This window comes from Ochotona princeps, chromosome 14 (assembly GCF_030435755.1).
Source record: "Ochotona princeps isolate mOchPri1 chromosome 14, mOchPri1.hap1, whole genome shotgun sequence".
In the NCBI taxonomy this organism is placed as follows: domain Eukaryota; kingdom Metazoa; phylum Chordata; class Mammalia; order Lagomorpha; family Ochotonidae; genus Ochotona; species Ochotona princeps.
In genome coordinates this window covers 55,515,688-55,542,042 of record NC_080845.1, presented here as the reverse complement: position 1 = coordinate 55,542,042, position 26,355 = coordinate 55,515,688, and the positions used below count along the sequence as shown (strand labels likewise).

At 45.1% G+C, this 26,355-nt stretch overlaps 2 protein-coding genes and 1 non-coding gene across 6 annotated transcripts in view; 1 reads left to right on the top strand and 2 right to left on the bottom strand.

Annotated features, from left to right (window-relative positions):
- The window catches only part of NAA35 (N-alpha-acetyltransferase 35, NatC auxiliary subunit), a 90,506-nt gene extending 77,255 nt beyond the window's left edge, over positions 1-13,251 (top strand). For all 4 annotated transcript variants that reach the window (XM_004581119.3, XM_004581118.3, XM_058672398.1 and 1 more), the window contains exons 17-23: positions 484-662; positions 5,205-5,341; positions 6,142-6,209; positions 7,845-7,985; positions 8,379-8,501; positions 11,369-11,449; positions 12,853-13,251. In XM_004581119.3, coding sequence (XP_004581176.1) covers positions 484-662; positions 5,205-5,341; positions 6,142-6,209; positions 7,845-7,985; positions 8,379-8,501; positions 11,369-11,449; positions 12,853-12,912 — 789 coding nt within the window. In that variant the 3' untranslated portion in view covers positions 12,913-13,251. The remainder of the gene's footprint in view (positions 1-483; positions 663-5,204; positions 5,342-6,141; positions 6,210-7,844; positions 7,986-8,378; positions 8,502-11,368; positions 11,450-12,852) is intronic.
- Positions 13,252-18,042: 4,791 nt separating this feature from the next.
- Positions 18,043-26,355, bottom strand: part of GOLM1 (golgi membrane protein 1) — a 42,938-nt gene continuing 34,625 nt past the window's right edge. Inside the window, exons 7-9 of the mRNA XM_004581250.3 lie at positions 25,719-25,976; positions 24,315-24,422; positions 18,043-18,390 (exon numbers count right to left, since the gene is read on the bottom strand). Of these exons, the coding sequence (XP_004581307.2) occupies positions 18,314-18,390; positions 24,315-24,422; positions 25,719-25,976 (443 nt within the window). The 3' untranslated portion in view covers positions 18,043-18,313. The remainder of the gene's footprint in view (positions 18,391-24,314; positions 24,423-25,718; positions 25,977-26,355) is intronic.
- On the bottom strand, positions 22,967-23,073 carry LOC118759980 (U6 spliceosomal RNA). Its single transcript, XR_004996504.2, has one exon. It is a non-coding gene; the product is annotated as a U6 spliceosomal RNA (small nuclear RNA).

Genomic DNA, 26,355 nt, shown 5'->3' with positions numbered 1-26,355 from the left:
TAATTCATTTTCTTTGTCCAGATTTTTAAAAATAATTTTTGAAGTATTTTAATTTTCTCTGATTTTCTTTTTACTTAAAAGATATTAGATATAACACAAGAAGAGTTTGTAAAAATACTGAACAATCTGATGAACACCTTGACATCTTTAGTGATCAAGACCAATTAAGAATATGTGTGGAACTATTTTTGTAGCAAGTTCACATTATCATACAAACATGAATTTTAGGGCTAACTTGTGAGCAACAGCAGTGTGTATTAATAGTGTGAATTTAAAGGCCTAGAGTCACTTAAATTAAGGAGTGTTTAGGTTAATATTAACGATTTTGAAATGGGAACTTTCAGTGTAGACCTGAACAGAAATGCATTTGAAAGTATGAGTGTCTTTGGATGGTGGAATTTAAATTTTTTGTCTGTCCGATTTTCAGGTTTTACTTTTTACTTTAAGGAAAGAATCAGCGCTAATGGCATTGTATCTTGATAGGCAGAGAAAGTGGATGCTGCACTTCACACCATGCTGTTGAAACAGGAGCCCCAGAGGCAACATTTGGCCTGTCTAGGAACCTGGGTCCTTTACCATAACCTGCGGATCATGATACAGTATCTTCTAAGCGGCTTTGAGTTGGAACTCTATAGCATGCACGAGTACTACTACATATATTGGTGAGTTGCCAGTTTGATTTACTGGTAATAGTCTGTATAGCACGTTAGATCTCAACACAGTGTAGAGTGTTCTTTCAGGGTACTTGCTGAGAGTATTTTCAGTTTAGCTGTGGGACACTGGGAAAAGTAGTTATTGAAGATTGGGGCTAAATTTTCCTAAATATCTTTAAGGTGTTACAGTGTACTACCGATAAATTTAATACAAGTGATTCCAGTGTAAATAGATTAACTGAGAATATTTTTTGTGTTTTGCACATGTGGAGAAAAAGGGATACATTCTGCCGTAACTTCAGTGGCAGTAGGTAGTTGTTGAAAATGAAGTGGATGGTAAAGTTCCATTGGGGATCATCTGTCCTGAGCAGAAAGATGTCCACTGGCCAAGATGGTTGCTGGGAGCCTAACCGTGTCAGACAGAAGGGACTTACATCTTTTTCTGTGTCTAAAAGAGGATATTTAGATGCAGAAAAAGGTACCTAAAAAGGAAATAAGAATATTCAGAATTTAAAAAGTCATCTTGAATCTTTTGCTAGTCTAGTGTAGTCATCATTTTAAAAAAATAACACCTGTGCTGCCCATGACAAGCATGTGAATTTAGCACATTCAAGTTTAATATAATTAGCCTTTTAAATTAATTTTGTAAAATTTATTTAACAATGAAGATAATTTTATGTTTTCTGCAGTTACTGCTCTGAGGAAGAAAAGTAATTCTCTTCCTTGCTGTTGTCGTCATGAGCACCACAAGCTGTTAACAAATAGCTCCTGGCTGGGACAGTTCAATTTGAGTGTCAGTTCTCATAATGTAAGAGTGATTTTATTTGCTCCCCTTTCAGTGGGAGTTTTTATACAGCTACTTGGGATACATTTTATTAACAGTAAACACTCCTATTGCTTTTGTAGGGGAATAGACAAAAGTACTTTCTGTGTGGTTTAACAGCTAATTTAAAGCATTACCATTTGATTTCTTAGATCAAAATATAATTTTCATGTGCTTTTTAACAAAATCTGGTATTCAGCAAATGAATAATAGCTCATTACTTATCTACAAATTTATTTCTTATTAATGAAAGAAATTTTAATTCTGTCCATAAGTGCCCTTGTAGTCTTCATTTTAAACTGTGTTTGGATCCAGTATTATGGACTGACTTCATGCATTTTCCAGTAATTGTTTCGTTCATCATGTGTGTTATCCCTAAAGCATGTACACTCTTAAAATGAACAGTAGAAACAGCGGTCTTTTCTGTTGTTTACGAATTGAGAGATGATGCTCATATCTTCTGGTTCCTTCCCTGGATGCCCACAGTGACTGGAATTGAGGGACTGAGACCAGGAGCTGGGAACTCAGTTCAGGTCTCCAGGTGGGTAGCAGGGACACAGCTTCCTGAGCCATTGTCACCCACTGCCTTCTAGGCATGCATTAGCAAGAAGCTGGCATCAGGTGCAGAGCCAGGTCTTAAAATTTTTTTTTATTTTTATTGGAAAGGCAGATATATAGGAACAGGGAGAGACAGAGAAAAAGATCTTCCATCTGCTGGTTCACTTTCCAAGTGGCCACAATGGCAGGAACTGAACCAATCTGAAGCCTAGCTGATCTGAAGCTTGGAGCCAGGAGCATCTTCCGGGTCTCCCACAGATGTAGGATCCCAGGGCTTTTGGCTGTTCTCCATTGCCCTCTCAGGCCACAAGCAGGAAACTGGATGGGAACTAGATGGGAAGTGGAGCAGCTGGAACACAAACCAGTGCCAATATGGGATCCTGGCTCATGTAAGGCAAGGATTTTGCCATTAGGCTGTCATGTTGTACCCCAGAACCAAGTCCTAAAACCAGACATTCCAATGTGAGATTTGGCCACCTCAATCACTAATGAAACCCCTTGACCAAAGGACCACCTCAGAAGCAGTCACTCTTCAAACTTTATTGTGCGTCATAATCATTTGGGAAGCACATTAATACACAAATTCCAAGGCTCAGTTCCTAGCCTGGTTTGGAAAATCTAGGGTGGGCCTCAGTCTTACTCATTTTGAACTAGTTCTCAGGTTGTTGCCCTAGTGATGACAGCTTAAGAAAGAACTACCAGGGATAGGGGTAGATATTTGGCATTGTGCTCAGGATGACCACATTCAGTACAGGAGTGTTCACATTCAGGCCTCAGGTTCCGTCATCATTTTTTGTTTGTTTGTTTTGAAGATTTATTTATTTGTTTGTTTATTTTTGGAAAGGTAGACTAACAGAAAGAAGAAGACAGAAAGCTCTTTCATCTGCTGGTTACTCCCCAAATGGGTGCAGTGGCTGGAGCTGAGCTGGTATGAAGCCAGGAACCTCTTCCAGGTCTCCCACATGGGTGCAGAGTCCAAGGGCTTGGGCCATCCTCCTCTGCCCTCCGTGCATATGGGATGCTAGCATTGCAGGTGAAGGATTAGACTGTTGAGCCAACATGCCAGCCCCTAACATTATTTATTTTTTTCCCTATTATTACTCTTGATGCCAGCTTTGTGCTAGTGCACGCTGTGGGAGCCAGCAAGGGATGCCTATGGTAATTAGGTCAGTGCCAGCCCCAGGTGTTGTGGGTATTCAGGGATGGGAGATCTCTGTCCAACTTTTCCTTCGCCTTTTCTGCCTTTTAAATAAATAAATATTTTTAAAGAAGAATCACTGGTATAGAGTATCAGCACTCTGAGTTTCCTTACATGTGATTGTATGTTAATTTTGATACAGTATTCACTGAGAGCTCGTGGAGGTACCTGCTACTTGAAAGGCTTGAATCCTGCCAGGCACCCTCCTCATTTACCTGTCTCTGTGACAAATGCTTTTCCTTTTTTGAAGATTTACTTACTTACTTGAAAGGTGGACTGACAGCCTGTGAGGGGTCAGTTTTTCATCTGCTGGGTCATTCCCCGTAACAGCTGTGGCTGGGCCAAGCCAGAGTCAGGAGCCCAGCACTCCATTCCCACATCCCACATGGGAAGCAGGGGCCACCGATTTGGGCTTCCTTCTGCTGCCTCTCAGGCACATTGACAGGGAGCTGGCGCAGAAGCAGAACAGCCAGGGCTTAAACGAGTGCCCTGAAGTGGGATGGCTGGGGTGCACTAGTTCCTAATAAATATTTATATTAAATTCAATGCCAAGAATTATTTTCCCTCTGTAACAAGTTGAATTTTTGATTTTTAAAATAAGATTTATTTATGGGCCTGGCATGATGGTTCAGTGGCTAAATCCTTGCTGTGGTCTTAATTGGGTGCCAATTTATGTCCCAGCTGCTTCACTTCCCATCCAGCTCCCTGCGTGTAGCCTGGGAAAGCAGTAAGGACAGCCCAAAGCTTTGGGATCTTGCACCCATGTGGGAGACATGGAAGAAGCTCCTGTGTTTGAATCAGCTCAGCTCCAGCTGTGTGGCCACTTGGGAAGTGAACCAGTAGACAGCAGATCTTTCTGTAGATCTGCATTTCTAATTTTTAAAAAAAAATGTTTATTTTTATTTGAATGACAATTACATCTAGCAAAATAGAGACAGATTTTCCATTTTCTGGTTCATTCCACAAGTGGCCACAACTACAGGGGCTAGGCTGGCTTTGTCTGGGGTTCCTATATGGATGCAAGGGCTCAAAAGGGCCCAGTTGGGGCATCTTCTGCTTTCCCATTCACAGTAGCAGGGATATGGATCAGAAGCAGAGCAACCAGGATTGAAGCCAGTGTTTAAATGGGATGCTGGTGCCACAGGTGGAGGCTCCGTCTGCTTTGACACCACTGTGGTCCTAAACTCGTTACCGATGAAAGTGTATTCCTCTTTTTGCTTTAGCTGCAAGGAACCATAGTGGTTTATTTGGCTTCATTCATTGCAGGTATATCTTTTTACTAGTCTTTGTTTTAAAATCTCACATGCTGTTTTATGTTTTAATATTAGCATCTGCCTCACATTTTAGGGGGAAATTTTAGGACTTTGCTGAATATACTTAAACTGATTCTAAAACCAAATAAAAACTTTCATTTTCACTTGGTGCACCAATAAGCCTTAATTTTTTTGTTATGGATTTTATTGTAAAGTATATGTGTTCTTGATTTAAACTACTTTTCTAGGTTAGAACAGTACTACGAAAGATACTTTAAACTTAGAATTTAGAACCATTAGCATTTGGTAGAAAATTCTTTTCACTTTTTGTTTGTTGAGTAAACACAAGTGAATTATAATTCTGAGTGCTCCATACTTTTAAGAATGGTTTTTGTGTTGCCAATAACTTTTTATCTTACACATTTTTTGCTTTCTTCTGTGCTTGGTATGTAAAGGAAATAGTCACTTAGATTGGCAAGTGAAACATGTCCCAATAGAGTAACAGCAGTTTTAACAGTCATTCTTTTGGTGTGTGTATACGTATATACACATCAAGAAATCTTCTCAGAAGTTGGTTCTTGTAGGATCTGATATTTTATGTAATTGGATAATGTTCTAAAACGTTAGGCTTTACTTTAAAATGTTTGTTATTTCTGCTGACTGCATACATTGCTAAAGCTGTCCTTTGGATATGGGCTATGAACCCTTTGTCCTTTAAGGTACCTCTCGGAGTTCCTTTACGCGTGGTTGATGTCCACCCTGAGCCGTGCAGATGGCTCTCAGATGGCTGAGGAGAGGATAATGGAAGAGCAGCAGAAAGGACGCAGCAGTAAAAAAACAAAGAAGAAAAAGAAAGGTGCTGTGGGTTATTTCTAACTTTAAAGATTAAGAACCTTGGCTATACTTTGATTTCTACAAGTAAGCAGATAGAGAGCTGCATGCGAATTTTAATAGGTGGACAAGTCATTGTATTTTAGTTCCTGGCAGTCAGCTCTTCAGAAATTATAAAGCAGGGAACCCATCCCAGTACTGGGATGTAAGCTATTTGGATTCCTTTCCTTGCTCTGCTTCGCTTCGCTTCCATACTTTTCTGTGGCTCGGTGGATTTTAGATCAAGAAGCAGTAACCATGTGGAGTGTGCCAGCAAGAGAGCTGAAGGAACAAGACAGCAGGCTGTTGGTCCTTTGCAGCCTGGCAGAGTGTGGGGCAGCCGCTGTAGAGCTGTGCTGTCACAGATGACCCCAGAACAGCTCGAGGTGCCAGCTGAGAGTCCCTGCGGAGCAGCTGATCCCTTGGGAGAAGTGTGACCACATTGCAGGTGTTTTCTTAGGAACTGAGCCCTGTAGGTGGGTTGCTCAGTTAGTGTGTTCATGTGTTTCCTGTGTATAGATAGATCTCTGTATAATGAATTCAGGGAACTTGAACTTACTTCAAACTCAAGTTTTATTGTATTAGGTATTTTTAGGGAGCTTGACTGTTTTTCAGCTGTATTTTATTGTTTCTAGATTTTGGCTGAAAATCAAATGTAGCCTATGCAAGCAAACTGAAATTTTCATTTAGTAAACAAAATGTTAATATTATTCAATTAGATTTTCTCTTGCAGTAATACAAGAGGAGGAGGGGAAGGAGTCTGGTTGATTGTCTTTCTAATTGCAGTTCGTCCACTGAGCCGTGAGATCACCATGAGCCAGGCCTACCAGAACATGTGTGCTGGCATGTTTAAAGTAAGTGGTTGAATGTAAAGTTCCTCTGGCTATCTGATGTGTTGTCCCTCCCTATTTGAAGTAAACTCTTTTCTGTTATTCTTTGGGTTCTGATTTCACCTTTGTTTTATTTACTTCCTACCACTTTTCAAGACTAATTGTTTTCATTAGTTCAACAAAAATCAGAATCCCTGTTGTGTCTCGGATGCCTTCTACCAAGTGTACTGTAGGTCATCAGTTCCGGTCAGGTGTGCTCCTTGTTCCAAGGTCCATCATAGTTATGGAGGCCAGTCGATGTCCTGTGTGGGACACAAGCAGTGTAAAAGGAAGAGATGGCTCTGGTAGATGATAGCCAGAATTTGATGGAAGAGAGAGGTTTGGGTTTCTCCAGAAGTGTATCAAGTCTTCAAAGTCTTCAGAGCAAACAGCTTAAGGAACAATGCGCATTTTTTTTTTTTTTTTTTTGCTTGCCCCAGTACCTTAAGTTTATGCAGCAACTTATTTACATTTTTCACTTTTTAATTTTATTTTTATTTTTGTTGATGATTATGTGTTTGATCAGGGTGGGAAGAATCTAGGGTTAAGGAAAAGTGTGTGAAATCATTGTTTCCAAATTCTCTATTTCTTCTTGTCTCTGGGGGAAGGAAAGAGATAAAGGGGGAAGCCGCATCCAGCCTCCCAAATGTCCCAGTACCCAGGGGTGGGGAACCACCACCCAGTATCAGCCCAGGGTCCTGATGTGGTACGTGTTCTGAGGGTTCTGCCTGAGTGATTTGGATAGTTCTGAAATGCTGTTGCTTTTGGTGATCAAGCATGAGGCAGCCCTCCCAGTGTCCATTGGTTGACATGGTCAACCTCAAGTCTCCATTCACCCAGAGTTTTGCTGTCCTCGTGTGCTGCAGTAGTTGTCCAACTTGCGTTGTTCTCCTTCCTCTGCTATAATACCAGATGGGCTGCCATATTTTCCATGTGCATCAGGGCCAGGTGACCCGAGCAAGAGTGGGCATTTTCATGGTCTAGTGAGAACTAATAACTCTGTGCACTTGACAATGGAAGAAATTGTTTAACACAACATTAAATAGCATAGAATGTGGACTTGTGTTTGAAAAACAGGACCAAATGTCTGATGGTTCTAAATTTTTTCAGAAGCTTCGATTGAAAGGTTTCAATGCTATTTTAAAGGTATGAGGCATAGAAGAATAATGTGCCTTTAATATTTCACTGGAAAGAAGACTAACATTGAAAACTTGAATTTGATTTCTTTTTCTGTAAAACAATATATAAAAAGAATGTTAAAGAGCTGTTTTCTCTTTATCTGATTTCTGAGCCATGAATTGTGTAGTTTATTTGAAAGTGGCACAGGTATCTTTTATGTTGATTGATCTCCCAGAGGCCCTCCAGCAGCCCGGGTGAGTCAGGGTGAGTCAGGAGCTCAGAGCTCAGTGGGAGTCTTCCACAGAGGTGGCAGGGTCCTGCCCCTGGAGCCCCCACCTGCTGCATCTCCCACTGGGGCTGGAGGAAGCTGAAACCGGGTGTAGGCACCCGAAGGAATGGCCTTCCCAAGCTATTCTAACTCTGTATAAAAGTTTCTTTTCTCTTCTGTTAAATGAGTTGATAATGATTTCAACCTTTTTTCTCAATTCCTTTTTCCTTTAGACCATGGTTGCATTTGACATGGATGGCAAAGTACGCAAACCCAAGTTTGAGCTTGATAGTGAGCAAGTCCGGTACGAGCACAGGTTTGCTCCTTTCAACAGTGTCATGACCCCACCACCAGTGCACTACCTGCAGTTCAAGGTGAACCCACTTAGTGAATCTTTAGATCTTAAGATCTAAGTCTTAGATCTCAGGTACCACTGATAGATATGTTTTGTGCAGAAAAAAAAGTGTCACATTAGACTTCCTGGACCAGTGGAAAAGGTGATAAAAGTAATAATTTTAAATAGTGTGAAAATCTTCTGGCTTTGTTGGATATACTCATCACATTAACTCTTAAGTTCTAAGTGGTATAGGAAGGTAAGAATTGACTGCTTGATGTGAAACAATGGGGAGATTTGTTGAGGGCTTCAGAGTCTGTATGAATAGATAATCATTGCAAAATTCTTTAATAAGTAAAAGATTCATTGTAGAGTGTTTCTGATGAGGATGTTTTAAATAATAAGTGTCCCCCCGCCTTTTTTTCCCTTTTAGGAAATGTCTGACCTCAATAAATATAGCCCCCCTCCTCAGTCTCCTGAACTGTATGTGGCAGCCAGTAAGCACTTTCAACAGGCGAAAATGATACTAGAAAATATTCCAAACCCCGACCATGAGGTGAGCCTGGATTCACAGGAAGGCTTGGCAATAAGCACATGTTCTACTTTCGAATGAAAGTTAGTGTTGAAAATGAATTTTGTATACTAGTAGCAAACTGTACTTGTCATGTTTCTCCCAGTGATTTCAAATTACCAGCCCAGCTTTGTGAGCTTAAAAATATTTTAGGAAAGAGGTAATGAAAACACCTGCCATGTGCAAATTGAGGAATTGGTGCAAAGAGAAATTCAGTCTCAGAACCATAAAGTTGGCAGAAAGTGTAGAAATGAGACTGAGTGATTCCTTAGCTCCAAAGTGTTAATATTTAACTTTTTTCTGCTGTAATCTGTGGTGCACTGTATTAAAACTGTAAGTCTTAAATATGCAACATAACATGGCCAATTATCCCAGAAACAGCCTTTTTCTACTTGACTTTTTAAAGCTTCGAAGACTTTGAGACATCAAAGACTAAATTTTATTGAAATCTGTTTAGTAAATAATTGTTACTCATTGAGTAAGTGCAACATTTTCAGAAGTATATTTTAGTGCAGCTTCCCTAACAAGGTAATAGTTTGGCAGTAGCTATCAAAAATTACAAATACTGAGGGGGACTTTCAGCGCTAGTGGATTATGGTTAAGACACGAGTTGAGATTCTCTTATCTTACATCAGAGTTGAAGTCCTGAGTTCTCTTCTGTTTCCAACTTCCTGTTCATACAAACCTTGAAAGCAGCAGGTTTTCGCCCATGTAGTTGGTCTCTGCCACCCATGTGGGAAGCCTATATGAGTTCCAGCTTCTGGCTTTGCCCAGCCCACCACTCCAGCTATTATGGGCATTTGGGATTCTCGGAACCAGCAAGTGGAAAATAGCTCTCTTTCAATGCAAAACCAAGTCACAAGTGCTTAGACCCAGCACTTTTTATTTTATAGATGCATGTGTATGTACAGATGAGTGAAGTGACAAAGTGTGTTTATTGCAGCAGGATTTGTAGTAGCGAAAAGATGGGAGAAGACTGAAATTCCATACAGTGGGATGCTATATTGGCATAAAAAGGACAAGGAAGATCTTATATACTGTGTCAGAATGTTTTTCAGGATGTGAAAGTTTAAAAGCTTGCCACAAAAATATATGATTTATATGACCGTGCTTGTTTCTTGGAGACTCCCTCCTCCAGTTATGTATAGCATCTGATGGAAGAGGGGTGTGTAAAATCTGAAGACCCTGTAATAAAAGGCATATTTTATTTAGTGAAAACCTCATTTACTTAAGATTGATTGAGGGCTCACTATGTCTACAACAGAACGTAAACACTGATATCCCAGCCCTCATGGGATCAAGGAAGGGATGATGGCTTAAGAACACTATATAATTAGGTAATATTTGTAAGGGCAGAACTCTATGAAGAAAAAATTCAAGCTGGGTGTGAGGATTGGAAATGCCACAGGAAGTAAGGCATTAAGAAGGAGCAATTTTGAAATAATGTAGCCTTTGAGCAGGTCCTTCAGGGGTGAGGAAACAAGTCAGGCTGTGGCTGGACCCTTCGGGGCTGAGGCTTCCTCTTGAGTAAAGGTCCCTGGAATACTCAGAAGGAGAGGGACTGGTGGCATTAGAGTGACATGAAGGGGGATGAGCTGTTTGGAGAGATGGACCGACAGCTCTCTGTCCACTTCCGAAACGTCTGCCATAGCTGGGGCCAAGTCAACTAAAACTAGCAGCCAAATACTTAGTCTGGAGCTTACACATGGTTGGCACAGCCATGAGTACCTGGCTTCCAGAGTGCGAGGAAATGGGACTGGAGCACGGAGCAAAGACTTGGTCTGGAGCCCTGCAGTCCAGGATCGGTCATCCTGAGCAGCATCTCAGTGCAGCAAACACTTTGCCCTTGGGGAGTTGGGAGCCGGAGGATTGGCCAGATCCTGTCTGTCGGAAAGCATCCCCGTGGCACTGTGCTTTCGGGGGGCAAGGACAGAGCAGGGAACGCAGTCCAAGAGTTGGCCATGAACCCAGGGGGGAAGTGGTGGAGGTGGTGGAGGTGGTGGAAGCAGTCGGAAGTGATTACATTCTCTGTGGTTTAATGTCAGAGCACCTGGGTTAATTAAGAAGTTAAGTGTGGGAAGAGAGAAAAAGAGTAGAGGATGACTTTGTGGTGTTTGGGTTGAGCCACTGCATGGATTGTTTAGTGTGGGTAAGACTGCCAGTGGGGCAAGCTAGGTGACCTGGCAGGGAGAGCTTGGACATGGTCCTGTTAAGGTGCCTATTAACGTCCACCTGTTTCTTAGACATGTGTCTGATCTGGAGCCATGTCAGCCAGTCCTGAACTGTGCTGCAGAAAATCTATTCCAGGAAGCATTTCAAAAGGCAATAGCTGAGGAAACTTTCCTTCTGATTTGGTCACACTGAGAGAAATACGCATTCCATTTTATTGCTGTTAACATGTTTAAACGAAGCCTTATGAACAAGAGGTCCTCAGAAACAGTAAATCAGCACTCACAGGACACTTACTACCTACAGGCATGGTTCCAGGCCCAGATCCTTCCCACATGTGTTTTGGACTGGGAGAACTCACCGTGTCCATTGTCACAGATGAGACTCGGCAATAGCCAGAAGGCCCATCGAGGCAGGGCCCTAAACCCAGAGTGCAGACTCCAGGCACTGCCCAGGCTCCCTTTGCAGGACTTTGCTGCTGATTGTCCTTTTGTCTTCATGAAAGCAGGATACAATGGCCATTGCGAGGCTTCAGTATTAACCAAAGAAGAGTTCTGTGTTGAGTGGTGTGTAACATGTGTCTGTGATTTTAAGTTACCATCAACAAAATATCAGCATTTCCATTATGTTGATAAGTAAAATAGAAATTCAATCATGAATTAACGACTATGTTGATATTTTAGGTCAACAGAATTTTAAAGGTTGCCAAACCCAACTTTGTGGTTATGAAGTTGCTGGCAGGAGGACACAAGAAGGAATCTAAGGTACGTACATCATTGGGAAAAACCAGTGGTCTGAGGTTAGACCATTTTATTCAATAAGATAAACCTTGTAGACCAAGTTAACCCACTGCATGAAATCATCCTAAAAAGTTCAGTAGTGACAAAACAAAGCTTACTGCTTTACTTTGAATTACAGCATTTGTTCACTTAAGATTACCAAAGTCTGCTCCTGTGTCCCACCCCTTCCCCTGCCATGTAAATTACTGAATAAATTGGGGTGAAAAAATATATAAAACAAAATCATAGAAGTGTAGATTTAAAACCTTTGGAAACACTTTTTCTTGGCACATAAAATAGGGTGTGTATAAGATTTTGTTAGTGCCACCGTGTTAGCATTTTGGCACAGATGTTGTGCATGTGTCGAGCATTCCACAGAGCTTTGCCCACTGTGTGTCATTCTTTTCCTGATGTGTGTGCCGTCCCTCCTGCCCTGCCTTGCACACGCTGACTTCACTGCTTAGTATTAGCCGTGATTCTGCCAGCCCCTGAGCTAATGGCGTTCCTTTTCTGTAGTTCAAGCCCATTTTCCTTTGTAACTCTTAAAGATAGCCAGCACCATTCTTCATTATAATCTTTTAAAAATATATGTATATATATATTTTTTTTTAATTGGACAGACAGACTAGATTTACAGAGAGAAAGAGAAACACATCTTCCATCTGCTGGCTCACTCCAAAATAGCCACAATGCTTGGAGCTGACCCAGTCCAGAGCCAGGAGCCTCCTCCTGGTCGCCCACACAGGTGCCGGGTCCCAAGGACTTGGGCCATCCCTGATTGCTTTCCCAGGTCAGAAGCAGAGAGCTGGATGGGAAATGGAGCAGCCAGAACACAAACTCTGCCCACATAGGATCCCAGTGTTTGAAGGTGGAAGATTAGCCAGTCAAGTCATTGTGCTGGGCCACCTCTTATTATCACTTTAAGCTGAGAAATGAGCTGCTCATTTTCCCCTCTACATTTGTCCTTCACTTAAAAGTTCTGTCATCAAGCCTCTTTTTATTCTTTTTGAGCTTCGGTGTTTCTGGAAACAGGAAACGCTCAAACCGAAAGTCCTGTCTGAATTTTAGTTTTTAAATATTTATTTATTTCAAAGAGTTAGGGACAGAGGTCTTCCAATCCACTGGTTCACTCCCTAGATGGCCACGATGGCCAGGACTGGGCCAAGGTGAAGCTGGAATCCAGGAACTTTTGAGTCTCCAGGCTTAAACACTTACGTTTTGCTGTTTTTCTCAGCCCATTGGCAGGGAGTTGGATTGAAGTGGAGAAGCCAGAACTTGAACTGGTGCCCACATGGAATGACCAGTTTGCAGGTCTTGGCTTTACCTGCCATGCCACGAGACCTCAATTTTTGAAAGCATATTAACTAGCGTTTGGATTTTCGTTACAGGTTCCTCCTGAATTTGATTTCTCGGCTCACAAATATTTTCCTGTTGTGAAACTTGTTTGAGAGTCTGAGAAGGTGCCGAGGAGGGCTAGAATCTACTTTCAGATTCCGCCGAGAGGATCCATCGTCTCCGTCTGTCTTACACATAATGTGATGTGAAATGGATTTCTTGGATAACCACCCATCATAAGGAACTTTTAGTTTGACAGCCTTATATGACATGAATGAAAACTGCTGTTTTAAAGTGGTTTATTATGTTCCATGGATGAAACTGGTCTTATTGAATGCATTGATGAACGCTATATGGTTTTATTACAGATTTAACCATAAATCATTTTTTATGAATGACTGAGTGAAAATAGTGTTTGTAAAGGTTAATAAATTTCTTGACAAAAAAACACACTACTGGAGATGAAAAGCAGTAGCACTTTATTGAGACGTGTGAGGGATTTTATTCAGTACTAGAATAGTTCAAGAAAACTGTCCAAAGGGTGTTCACATTAAGGGATTTGTTAAGCACTTGTATGGTATTTGTGGTATGTACAGGTGTCTTGAAGATATGGAAGATGCCAAAGACATACATTGTGGTTTTGTGTTGTAGTATAAAGTTTGACCTGTAGGAATACAGGTGTTTGCAACATCCTGCAACTGGCAGTTGCAAAAGTGCACACACCATTTGCAGGTGATGTTATTTTAGCAGTAGGAAGGTAGGAATGTGCTAGTAAGTCCATTTTACAGATAGGGCTAAATGTGTCACGCTCTTTTTGTCACTTCATAAGTGGTAGTCTGCCCTGCATCCTCTGGCTTTGAAAAGTGGGCTTTAGAGCCGTGTGCCCATTTGAGTGTCCTGTGCCAGGACCTCACCGTTTGCTGTTCTGCTTCCCTGCCCGTGGTGGTGTCTGCCCTGGTAGTGGTGAAGCCTTGGTGGATGAGAGATCTTCTGTCCTCTGTGCAGGTCATTGTTGTTAGTAATCTTTATTGTGGCTTAGTCTAAGACTAGTTACTGTAATCTTAGAATGTGAGGGTCACATCATGGTGAAAACGAGTTTGATCTGTAGTTAGGTACAAGGTGCAGTCTGGAATGGAGATGTAAGAGGACTGAGTCAGAACTTAGCACTTAGCAGTTGCTTAGGAAGTGTGGAGCACAGTGACTTAACGTTGGCATAGGGGATGGCCAAGGTATTGAAGTGGGCAAGCTGCAAAGCGTGAGTGCCTCAGAAGGTCATTCAGAAGACCAGACATGGCTAACATGCGTTCCCTGTCTCCCTCTGGCTGTGTCTCCGGGCACAAGGGGCTCATCTCCTTCACTGGTGTCTTTTTTAGTAGCCAGGAAATGAGCAGAATGTAGGGCCACATGTCTCTAGAAAGTGGTCAGGAAGGATTGGTCCCTGGGATTGGATGAGCATAAATTACGGTAACAACCACATGTACACTTCCAGGAGTGGGAGAAGCTGAGGGGTAGCTGGGGGAAGAAAGAGACCAGGTGAACTGTGTCTGGAAATTGGCTTTTCCACATCTGTTCTTGGGTGTGCTCTTCAAACGACTGTGAATTCTTAGCCTGGTCACTTAGCATCCACTGCCGTGGTTAATGGCCTAGCCTATTCTCAGGAACACTGTTTTGGTTCCCTCTCCCACTTCATTCTGACAGCTGCTCCTCAACCCTGCTGAGTCTCCAGCCTCTTCTAGCTAGTCTGCCCCCCTTCACAGTTCAGCTGCGTGTCCGTCTCCAGGGATGCACTTTACTCTCCTGGTTTAGGCTATACCTCTTAAAGCCTCCAGAGGCCCTACTTACCACCTTAACAGTGGCTCAACTTGGAATTTTTCAGCTTGATGAGATGAATGTGACATGTATTCAATCAACCACACATCAGATTGTAGACTTACAGGTCTTCCTGGGCTAGCATCAAAGCTGATGACCTCTGGCACTGCGATGTGGCAGAGTGAGCTGAGCTGCCAGCCAGCTGGAGTGCAGAACTGCCAGCCCTGTGTGCAGGTAGGTGTTCTTAACTTCTACACTTAGCACCCTTAGAATTGAAGTTGTTCACGGCTTTTATGTTCACAACTCTAGGGTAAACCTGAACAAACTTCATCTCTCCAGCACCTTATACTTCATGGAATGGAATCAGTAGTACCTGTTCACTCCCTTTGGGGCACATGGGTTTTGTAAGTGATAAAAAGTCCTGAGGGCAGTGAGCTATCTGGGGAGACACCAGAGGAAAAAATGAAGTAAGATCCTTAGCATCTCGAGATGTCCACTAGGAGACGCTAGATGAGAACAGAGCAGGGAGGAGTGGGCAGGAACCAGAGGCAGTAAGCAGCATTGTGGCAGAAACCAGCTGATGTGGTATCTGCAGGTAGCAATCTAAACACAAGTTCGCGTACCACTTGCTTCCCTGTCTGAGGCGGACCCCCAGCACTTGCTTTTGCAATTAAGGCACATGTACTCGGAGGGACTGAACATTTTCTTACTGATGCCTTCCAGAGCTACTGAAAATATGTTTTAGAGATGAAACCATATCAACATGTTTGTTTATACTGCAAGTTTTAATATATATATATATTTTTTTTTTTACTTGAAAAGCATAGTTAGTTACAGGGACAAGGAGAGACAGAGCTCTCCCAACTGCTCGTTCACTCCCCGAATAGCAGGAGCGCTTCAGGACTCCACATGGGTGGTGTTGGCTACCCTCCCAGACCATCAGCAGGGAGCCTGATGTAAGTGGAGTTGCTGGGACTCCAACCAGTGCCATAAGGGATACTGCTACCACAGGTAGAAGCAGCCTGCACCACGGCGTCAACCCATACACTACACAGTTTTTACTGCCATCTTCTGCACTTAGTTAGTGCCTTCCATCAAAACAAAGAATGTTCTCTGGATTTCCAAGCATGTGTGTAGGATTCACACATATTAAGCCAACAGGAGGAAAGCATGTTGGCTTTGTTTTAATCACAGACGTGTCACCCGCTGACTTGCAGAATGGCTTGTGTGAGCCCTTCTCAGAAATCCACAGCCAGGAGTGTTACAGGAAGGACAGATCTCTAAAGGAAGAAGCAGTCAGCTGCAGTCTGTTAAACTTTCAGAACTGCCTTTATGTGCTGCTCAAATATTAATGCAGCAGTTTTACAGTGCAATAAAATGCACAGATGAACATCCTGAGGTCCGATTGCTATCACTTCACTATAGCTTTGGGGGAGATGATTAAGAGAAATTGTTTGGGCTTGGTCAAATATCTGTCAAGCATCTGTCAAAGCATTAGAAGTTCTATGATGATACAGTGTGAGCAAGGCATGGTCTCCTTCCCTCTGGATTTTTATTCTGGGTTGCACAGTACAATTTTACTGTATTGAATAAGAAAACTAAACCAGTTCATTTGTCTCAGAAGGTTAGCACTTCGTAAAAACTTAAAGATGATACTTGCAGTTGTTCAGCTTCAGTGAAATTAAGGACAAAAACCAGTTTTTTCTAAAGTTCATGAGAAAATATTTTCAAGGGACAGTGGTTTAGTACAATCAAAACAAACTGACAGTGTACTAAGCTAATAATCTCTGGGGGAAAAATACCCCATTAATGGGATCTTAAATTTGCATGCACTAAAATTCGTTTTAAAGGCAAATGTTCAAGTTGCTCAACATCCCATAATTATCATTATTTATCATTACTTTAAGCCAAATGCTAAATGATGGTAGACTAATTCTCTGGGCTTAAATTATCCAAGATTTTTAATTGTCTTCTGTCTTTTCAGGTTGCACTACGAATGGACAACCAGTTACCAGAAATTATAAAAAAATTGTGATAGTGTAGTTGACTCAATTACTAACAATGGTTTATTTCTCAGATTCCATCACACAAGCCTAGTGAGTACTGTAGTGATTAGATTACTCATAATTATCACAGCTGCTGGAGGACTCCCCCAGTATATCCTATATTGAGGGGAAAAAAAATAAAACCAATAAACTCAGCACTCCTGTCCACAGAAAGGTAAACTAAACAGTTTAATATTTAGTTAACTTAATAGCTATTGATTTCATTTGAGATGAATCCGAAGACCCAGGCTGTGGTTTCGTGCTAGCTGTCCTGAGTCCTCCCAGCTCCCTCAGGAAACCAGCGGGACAGCACCAGCTGGAGATTGCTCCGAGTGCACACCCTGGGGCTGCACAGGGAGGTGACGATTATGCTGACACATCTAAGGGGTAATCTATGTGGAAATTTATCAGTTCAGAGGATGAAGGAAAACAGCTAAAGAGTTGAACTCTACACACATTAGCATGAAGAAAAAGCGAGCAGTTGCTGTGGATGCTAAAGACTGGGGACCCTCAGGGAGCCTGGAAAGGACTTAGAGGATGGAGTCCCACCTGGTTAGCCGCCTGCAGGTGCGTTTCTGGGTGGGGACTTTAAACCATCCTGGCTGCAGAAGGATAACCCTGCACAAAGGGCATCTGAGTGGGAAGTCGTAACATGAGTGCACGTGGTGCTGCCTCACGCAGCCACCCGAGCTGCGAGGTTCCGGGAGCCGGCGCTGCAGCTGAGCTGCCAGAAGCTTTAGGACCACTATGCTGCACTCACTGTTGGGCCGAAGAGTAAGGCTTCATGTGAGTCTGCCTGTCAAGTAGTGAGAGCCTAACTGTCAGGAAGAACCAACTCTAGGCCAACTAATGCCTTAGCTACTATGAATTACAATTAGTCCTTTTCAGACTTAAGCTTTGAGTTTAAAATCAGTTTTTTGAGTCATTTAGCATAAACTGTGTAACCTATAAAAGACAACTATTTCATTTATCCTGCCTTTCTAGACATTGCTGTTTGTAACAGGAGTTAATTTTCCTCTCTCTGAAGTAGGCACGGAGATGTGCGGGAGTCTCAAATGGCAGGCTTCCCCACTGTGCTCCGATGCCCTGTCTTGGCCCGTTCTGCCAGAAGTCTCACTGCTTTCGGGACTGTGTACTTACTAGACAAGATATGTTTTTCCCATACATATGAAGTAAATGAGTCCACAGATGCCAAATTATTAGTTACTTAACAGCAGCTTGTTCAGGCAGGACAAGATAGTCTGAAAACTCTGCCACAGATCAGCTGTGCAGAAGGATGTGCTGGAACCAGCACCTGGCACCATCTGTGTTCCCGATCAGTGGCTCAGCACCTGGGGCACGGCATCAGCCAGTCCTTCAGGGGCAACTGGCCTTCCGCACGCACACACACACTTCCCACAAGGTCCGCTGCTGCCGCCACACTTGCAAGTAAACTTTTGTCCTACATTTGGTGTTGCTCTTACAGAATACCTACCAGCAAACAGTTCTTTACAAATTTGCACCTCCTATTATGGATGCTAGAAAAGTAGCCCACAGCTGTCTGAGGTATACAGGACCCAGCCTTGAGTGTACGTGTTGCACAGCTCTGTGTCCTCAGTCCCATGGATATCCTGCAGGGTCTGTTGGCTCCCGATGTGATGCAGTGAGATTCCAGTTCTGCTCAGAGTGTATGATTCTCCTTTTCATGCTGATCCAGTAAATTTACATTGTTCTTTTTCTCATCTTCAGCTTTAACAACTAGAAAGAAAACACACTTTGAGTAGCAGTCTAGTACCAAGTGTCCTGAGAAGCCAGCCCAGCCCAGGGGACCCCATATCACATCCACCTCTGGATTGTGTGTCACAGGCAGCACTGTGACATGGAGCTGTGTTCCTCATCGAGAAAAACAGTGTGCTGAGAAGCAAAGCTGAAACCCCTCACAGTGCCACGACTTTAAGCTGCTGCTCCACTGCCTGTAAAACGCTCTTGCACACTTCTGGGCATGTTCCCGAGCCTACATGCTGCTACAGCTCCCATGGCTATGGGCCCCCTCTCTGCAGAGCCTCAACATCCAGAGGGCTTCGACCTAGTGCCTGCACTCTGCTTTGACACTGAGGACATAGACAGCACAACCAAAAACTAGTACCCTGACACACACTACTGTACGTTAAGCGGTTAAACGGCGCCTATTAAAGTGCTCCACAACAGGCTGCCTCTTCAAACTTCTATGGAGCAATCGGGGCTCTAAATACCATTTAAGTGCCATAATTTGAGGTGATGTTGATAGCACATCACATGGAGAAGGGAAGGTGACAGATTTCACTGCAAGCCCAGCACTTAAGAGTGATACTAGGTAGTTTACAAAGCCTTTAAAAATCTGTGCAGGACACCAACTGACCCATAAAATGGGCTTTTCAAGCACTGAGGGACAGAGCTAGTGTTGTAAGCCTCCACTTGAGAAAGCAGTAGAAAATGGCTGTGGTACTTCGGCCTTTGCAAGAGACCAGGATGGAATCCCTGGTTTTGTCCTGGCCCAGCCCTGGCTGTTGGAGCTATCTGTAGGGTAAACCAGCAGATGGAAGAAATTTCTCCCTGTTGTCTCTCATAACTGATCATCTGTATAGAGTATGGAGAGCTTGCTTAAAATTCTTACAATGAAATATTAAACGTTTTGTTTTTAAAAAACTGTCTCCAGAAAAAAAAAAAAGATTGGACTTCTATTTCAAGAAATTCAATTCAGTCCTACCAGTTGAAACAACTGACACCTGGGAATATAAATGGTTCCTTTTTCATTTCGTTTTTTTTTTTTTTTTTAATGTCTGCTTGCTTGTTTGAAAGGTGAAGAGAAATAGCTGTCCAGCTGCTGGTTCACTGTTCAAATGTCTGCAACACCTAGGGCTCCTCAGGCTGGACCAGGAGCTAGCGGGTCAAGCCAGGTCTCCTACACAGAGGGCAGGAGCCCTTCTACTGGAGCTCTGCCCAGCTGCACCCTGCCAGGATGTGTGTGAGCAAAAGGGTGGGGTGAGAAGCAGAGCTGGAAGGTTCTGTACAACACACACTGCTGAATCCGATCCACCTGAAAGATGTCCTACCATACAACAGTGCATCCCACTTCAAGTAGGATTAGAGGCACACATGAATGATCAAGACAAACATCTCTAGACTAGAAACCAGAGAAATGACAATAAACCAGTGGATGGACCTGTATTAACTCCTAAACCAGAAAAGATTAGTAAATTGAAGCAATCTGTACAGTAAATGACAGTACTATATCAACATTATTTTGACAACTAATCTGATATAAAAGATACTGATATTTAGGAAATATGGATGAACATACGGAAATTAATTTTACAGCTGTTTGGCTCTTAAAAAGCAAAGTTTAACATTAAAACATTGAAAATAATGCCTGTATGGAGAACACTGAAAAGCTGCGCCTCCTGGAGGTCGTCAGAAGCCATGGAAGCTGGTGTGCTGTGCGGAGTTCTCTATTTCCATACCTCTGTGGCCACACACAGGCGCCATTCAAGGTGGGGGTCAGGCTGGAGACCCCCACACCCACGTGCATACCCATGGCTAAAGAACAGGCAATGAAATGGCCATGAAATGGATCAGCAAGAAAGCCCCGCATGAGACCTGAGGTTCCTTAGCCTTGTGGGGCTTGAGCACTTGCATCCGCGCAGATGTATAGTCCAAAAACACTAGGTGATTCCCCTAAACCCAATCTAAGTGGTTCTGAGTGTGCAGCCCCTCAGCTCAACTGGCAAGCTGCCACTTCCAGCCACATGCCCACCTTAGACTTTCTGCAGCTACACCTTCTGCAGAAACTAACAGCTCACAGCTAAAGGCTACAAAGTATAAAACAAGCTCATGAGCAACACAAATTAGAAACTCAGATGTGACAGAGCAGAGGCGGCGCAGCAGAAGGGCGGGTGTGTGCACTACAAGCTCTACAGGAGCATTCTGAAGTCGGTAAAAAGGCAGAAATGGGAAAGTACGGAAAACCGGGTGAGAAGGGAACAGAATGAGATCTGCTTCCCTCCAAGAAAGACTCAAACAGGGAAACAGCATTTCTCAGACAGATTAACCTGCTACAGGGTCCGGTGTGGTCCAGTCTGATTCAGCAGGGAAGCAAATGGATCCAGTGACATGGACGCTGAGTGTTAGGTAAAGGCGGCACCTCCTGTCACTGTGACTGCAGATGGTGCTAAGTCAACCAGGTGGTGCTTTGTCCACACCGTGCACCACACAACTGAAAAAACAGCACATGCATCATATGAAAAGCAGAGGATTCTGGAAAGATGGACAAAGACATTCTAAAGCTCTCAAATCATGGACATTCACAACAAAACTAGGTATCTTATACACCTTCAAACTCCAGGTGGTAAAAGGTAAGCCAGACCGCTTCCCAAGTGTTAGAAGCATCTAGAAAACACAAGTGCCAGAGGACGCGTAGGGAGCTGATAGGCCTGAGAGCAGGAGAAGCCCAGGACAGTGAAGAGGCTGAGCCCTGAAGCAGTAGGGGTGAACTGACTACTCCCGCAGCCCACTGTGTCCTATGCACCCCACACAGATCTGTCAGGTCTCCTTCCTGGGCAGAGCCTCACACAGCCAAACTGCCGACAGTGAAGCAACAACCGCAGAAGAGGCACCAGAGAAACACAGGAAAATCCCTCTGGCCAGAGAAGATGATGGGACAGTTCAGATTAGAAATTGATAATGAATCCGTGCAATCCAGTAAAGCCAATCTGATACATCTAAATCCCTAAGTATCATTTCCACGGTGAGCCCCTTCAGAGGCTGATGCAGCAATAATTCACCAAGAAAGTGATTAGAGAACTAAGCATTTCTCCCACTCTGAGGGCACAGATCAGTCAATGCAGGAAAGAGAAATGGATCCAGGCACTGGGCCTCAGCTGCTGGTTACATCACAGAACCAGAGGCAGCAACACATCCTGTGGCTCTCTTCCCTTACCAAGCACTTGGCCCTGACCCTAGTCTGACCTGGTGCTTGCAGGCAGCTATGAATTAGCAGAAAACAGGACACATGACAAAACTGCAGACCCATACAGTCGAGGGCAGGCTGCACAGCTGATTGCTTGAACAGACTGTAAGCTGCAGGCATTGAGGGACAGCTATAAACTAGACTCACTTGGACTACAGGTCAGACATCCATGTCCCACATCGGAGTGCCCAAGCCCTAAGCACAGCTGTGCATCCTGGGAGGCAACAGTGATGGCTCAAGTAGCTGGGTCCATACTCCATGTGGGGGACCTGGGTGGTGATCGTGCCTCCCAGCTTCAGCTCCAGGCCAGCCCGAGCCATCTTAGACATCTGTGCAGTAAACCAGCAGATAGAAACACTTAGCAAAAAAAAAAAAAGAATTCATAAAACATGGAGATAAAATTGTGACCTCTAGGCATGTCTGTACTGGTGACTAATCCAAAGAAAGGTCAGAAGATGCCTACTTCAGTGGCAAGACCAGTACTTGCAGCCGGGCGAGGGCAGCCAGGATGGGGATGGGGTCTCCGGGGGCTGGCAGGTGGACTGTGTGGCCTTCTAACTTGGGTTTTACTGATCAGAGACCACCAGAAGCACTAGGAGGCCTGCTGCAACGAAACTCATAGGTGAGTTCTTTCCACCTGTGACTCAGGATGTGCAAACAATCCAAAAATAAGACTCATTTTTGAAATTTTTGCATAGCAGAAGAATGACAAGTGCAAAACCAAGACCAACTGGAAGAAAGTATTTGCAACTTAAATCTCAGATGAAGGGCAACCTTGCTAACATATAAAGTGCTCTTGAGGTACCGGGGCTGTAGCACTGCAGGCTGAGCAGCCACCTGTGGCGCCAGCATCCCACAAGTGCTCCGGAGGGAAGTACCAGCTGCTTCCCTCCATTTGAGCTCTCTGTCAGTGTGTCTGGGAACAGCACCGAAGGCAGCCAAGTGCTTGGGCCTCTGTCACCTTATGGGAGACACTGGAGTTCCAGGCTCCTGGTTTTGGCCTGGCTCAGCTCAACTGTTAAAGCCACTTGAGGAGGAGGCCCGGTGCGGCAGCCTAGCAGCTGAAGTCCTCACCTTGTACGTTCAGGATCCCATATGGGATCTTTCCCATCCAACTTTCTGCTTGTGGCTTGTGGCCTAGGAAAGCAGTCGAGGACGGCCCAAAGCCTTGGGACCCTGCACCCATGTGGGAGACCCAGAAGAGACTCCTAGCTGCAGATTGACTCAGTTGCAGCCACTTGGGGAGTGAATCGGCATATAGATCTTCCTCTCTGTCTCTCCTCCTCTCTATATACCTGACTTTGCAATAAACATAAACAAATCTTTTTTTTAAATATGGAATGCTTCACGGATTTGCGTGTCATCCTTGCACAGGGGCCATGCTAATCTTCTCTGTATCATTCCAATTTTAGTATATGTGCTGCTGAAGCGAGCACACAAATAAATCTTTAGGGGAAAAAAAGCCACTTCAGAAAGGAACCACTGGATGGAAGATTTCTCTCCCTTCCCTCCCCCTCAGTAACTCTGCTTTTCAAGTAAATATTTTTACAGTTCTGATAGTCAAGTGAGTTGACAGTGATATTAAAATGAGCAAACATTTTTCTTAAAGCAGAGTGACAGATCTACAGGGTGACCAAAGTTCAAATCCCCACTGAGGTACAGTTCACGAGTGATGGGCAAGCCACGCCACAACAGACCCTTTAGATGGCTACCAAACAGGGCAGTGCGACAAGGAACCCCTGTGCTGGGGACACCTGGGAGGCTCTGCCTTGATGGAGCGCTTGCCCGCCAGGAGCACAACCGGCCACTCAGCATCCCAAGTGAAGCAGGGCACAGCTCAACTACCTAAGCATCCGACACATCCCCTAAGAGCTGGCTGCTCCTCAAAAGCTCACAATTGGGGCGGGTACTGGGGGACTGTGCACCCTGCATCACGGAGCCCTAGTTCAAGTTCTGCCCCTGCTTCCAATCCAGCTTCCCACAAGTACGTCTCCCGGGAGGAAGCCGATCAGGACTCAAACACTTGGGCCCCTGCCCCCTGCATGAGTCCCTGGGTCCTGGCGTGAGCCTGGCCCAGCCCAGGCTGTTTCAGGCATCTGGGGATCAAATCAGCAGATGGAAGACCTCTCTTAACATTTCTTCCTGCCAAACAAATAAAACTTTAAAAATGACTGTTTAAAATTCAGCGTGGCCTAGTGGCTAAGGTCCTTGCCTTGATCCCATATGGCTGCTGGTTCTAATCCCGGCAGCTCCACTTCCTCTCTGTCTCTCCTCCTCTCAGTATATCTGACTTTGTAATTAAAAAAAAAAAAAACTCAAAATAACAGTAGCATTAATACGAAATGCAGGGATTAGGGCTTGGTCATGTGGGAAGCAGAGGGACTAAGCGCTGGCCAGGGTATTCTGTGCGCTTGGGGTGCCCTGAGCTCCCCCCGGCCCCTCTCTCCACAGGCTTGTGAAGGACAGCCTGGTCCTCTGACAGGACAGATGACTCACTGTTACTGCTGAGACCCAGAGCCCAAAGCCAGGGGCACACAGAAGGGCCTCCCCAACACACACACCTCGTTATAACCATGGCACAAAGCCACACACATACACCTCGTTATTACCATGGCAAAGACCAAGGGGACATGAAAGGGTCCCCCGCCCCCCAAACACGCACACAGAGTGTGATTACCATGTAAGCCTTTGTCACTCTCGGCCACAGTGGCCTGCTTGTCTGTTTCAGATTTCTCCTCGTCTTCCTCCACGTTGTACTCATCATCTGCATTTTGCTGGCTTCCCCCTGTTGAGATCAGCACAGGAAGCAGCAGCTGTGTCACATGGGAACAGCAGTGACCTCCAACAGGCAGGGCCCAGCCGCCCTCTCCAGCCAGGTCTGCTTCCTGGGAACCACCCCCAGCCCCGCACAGCCCTCCAACTCCATGTCCACGAACACCACGGCCCACGGCCTGAGGCTGCGAGGGTGTGGACAAACTAAAGCCAAACCCCAGCCCTGTAAAGACAGCCACATAAGGCGAAGGGCACGCAGGCGTCACAGCATCAGGGAGCGACGGCACCTCCTGTCGCAGGACAGTGACCAAACAGTTGTTTCTGTGGAATAAAACCATCTGGGATACAAACAAAAGCAGACACCTGTCCCCACACCACTCCTGGGAGGTGAGGGCCAGCAGAGACGCATCTGACAGGCCTGTGCCATGGGATTGCATGCCCATTTTACCTGGACCCTTGGGCAGCTCAGCAAAACCATGCTGAGAAAGCAGGTCTGGGGTACCAGCTTCCTTCCTCCTGCCGTCACTGCCTGAGCTGGGAGACAACAGCACAGCCCCGATGGTGCCAGCTCTGTGCTTCATGCAGGACTGGCACAGCAGCCAGACCTGGCCTGGCAGTGTCTTCAGTTGCATGCAGTGGCCACACCTCCCAGCCAACTGAGTGTTAACCTCACAAAAGCATCTTCCCAGGACCCTGAGCAGGGACGCTTGGATGGGCAGGGGAGGACAGGGTGCTGACAAAATCTAAGGCTCCCACTGGAACACGGGCACATGGTGCTCAAAGCAGCCCTGGCAGGGGACATCCGGCTGACCTAGAAGCAGGACTATTCTGTAGGCACACAGGCATCCTCTGTCCCACGATGCCCTGCTTAGGCATGGCACTCACTTCCCTCAATTTTAAGGGACAGAAATACATCCCAGAACATATTGCTGGTCTCACATCCCCACACTTTTATAAACCTCAGCCACACTAGAAAGGTGCAATTCACAGGAGCCTTTTCCTTGGGGTGCAATATGGGGTGACCTCACCAACTCCATCACTCCCTCCTTCCCTAGGCACTGTCTGAGCAGCGGGGACACAGACAGGCAGCGACATCCACAGGACCTGTCCAGGCAGAGGCCCCAGCTCCCCACTGGTGACACCTCCAAATCACTTGGCGCTCAAGCATGCCACTGCCCCTCCAGTCCACCTCCACACGATAACAAGGCACAGCCAGCAGCCCGTGCCTGTCTGGCGAGCTACAGCGGCTCCAGCCGGTGTCAGCAAGCAGCTGAGCGGCCTGGCCTGCCAGAAAGCAGCTCTCACCCACCTATCCCGGCAGCATCCTGCTCCTCCTGCCCATCACGGATGACGAGCTGGTCCCGCTCGGGCACCTCGGACTCTTCACGCTCCTGGCTCCCCAACTGGGCTGGGGGCACCTGTGGGCTCGGGCCAGGTCCTCCGGCTCCCCTGGCGCCCTGGCCATCCACAGCCTGGGGGTCTGGCACCTTTTCTTGCTCAGGCTCCTGTGGCAGGTTCAGGCCATCTGGGGGCTCCTCCCGGCTGACCACCTGGATGACACTGCTCTCTGTACAGAAAACACACACAGCTGTCACCTCACCAGCAACACATATGACTGTGGCTCACGTCACTCAGTTCCGGGGACTTGGGGGGCCGTGGGCAGGGTTTCCCAGCTTGTCTCCAGAGCCCCGAGGAGTACGTAGACTGTGATCGTGCTCATGCAGCAGCACACAGAGGGGTCTGGTTCCCCATCCCGCTGGGTGTGAGGGCATGGCACCCCAATACTTCACTTATGCACAGCCACCAAAGGCCAGGGCTCAACAAGGACAGGGTGAGTCAGCAAAGTAGCCAGGCAGCCAAAATTCCAGATGGCACCTGCTGCCTGGCAGCCTCAATTCCAGGCTCCCCAAGCAGCTCCATAATGTGCTCTGCCCTCGGAGCAGGTG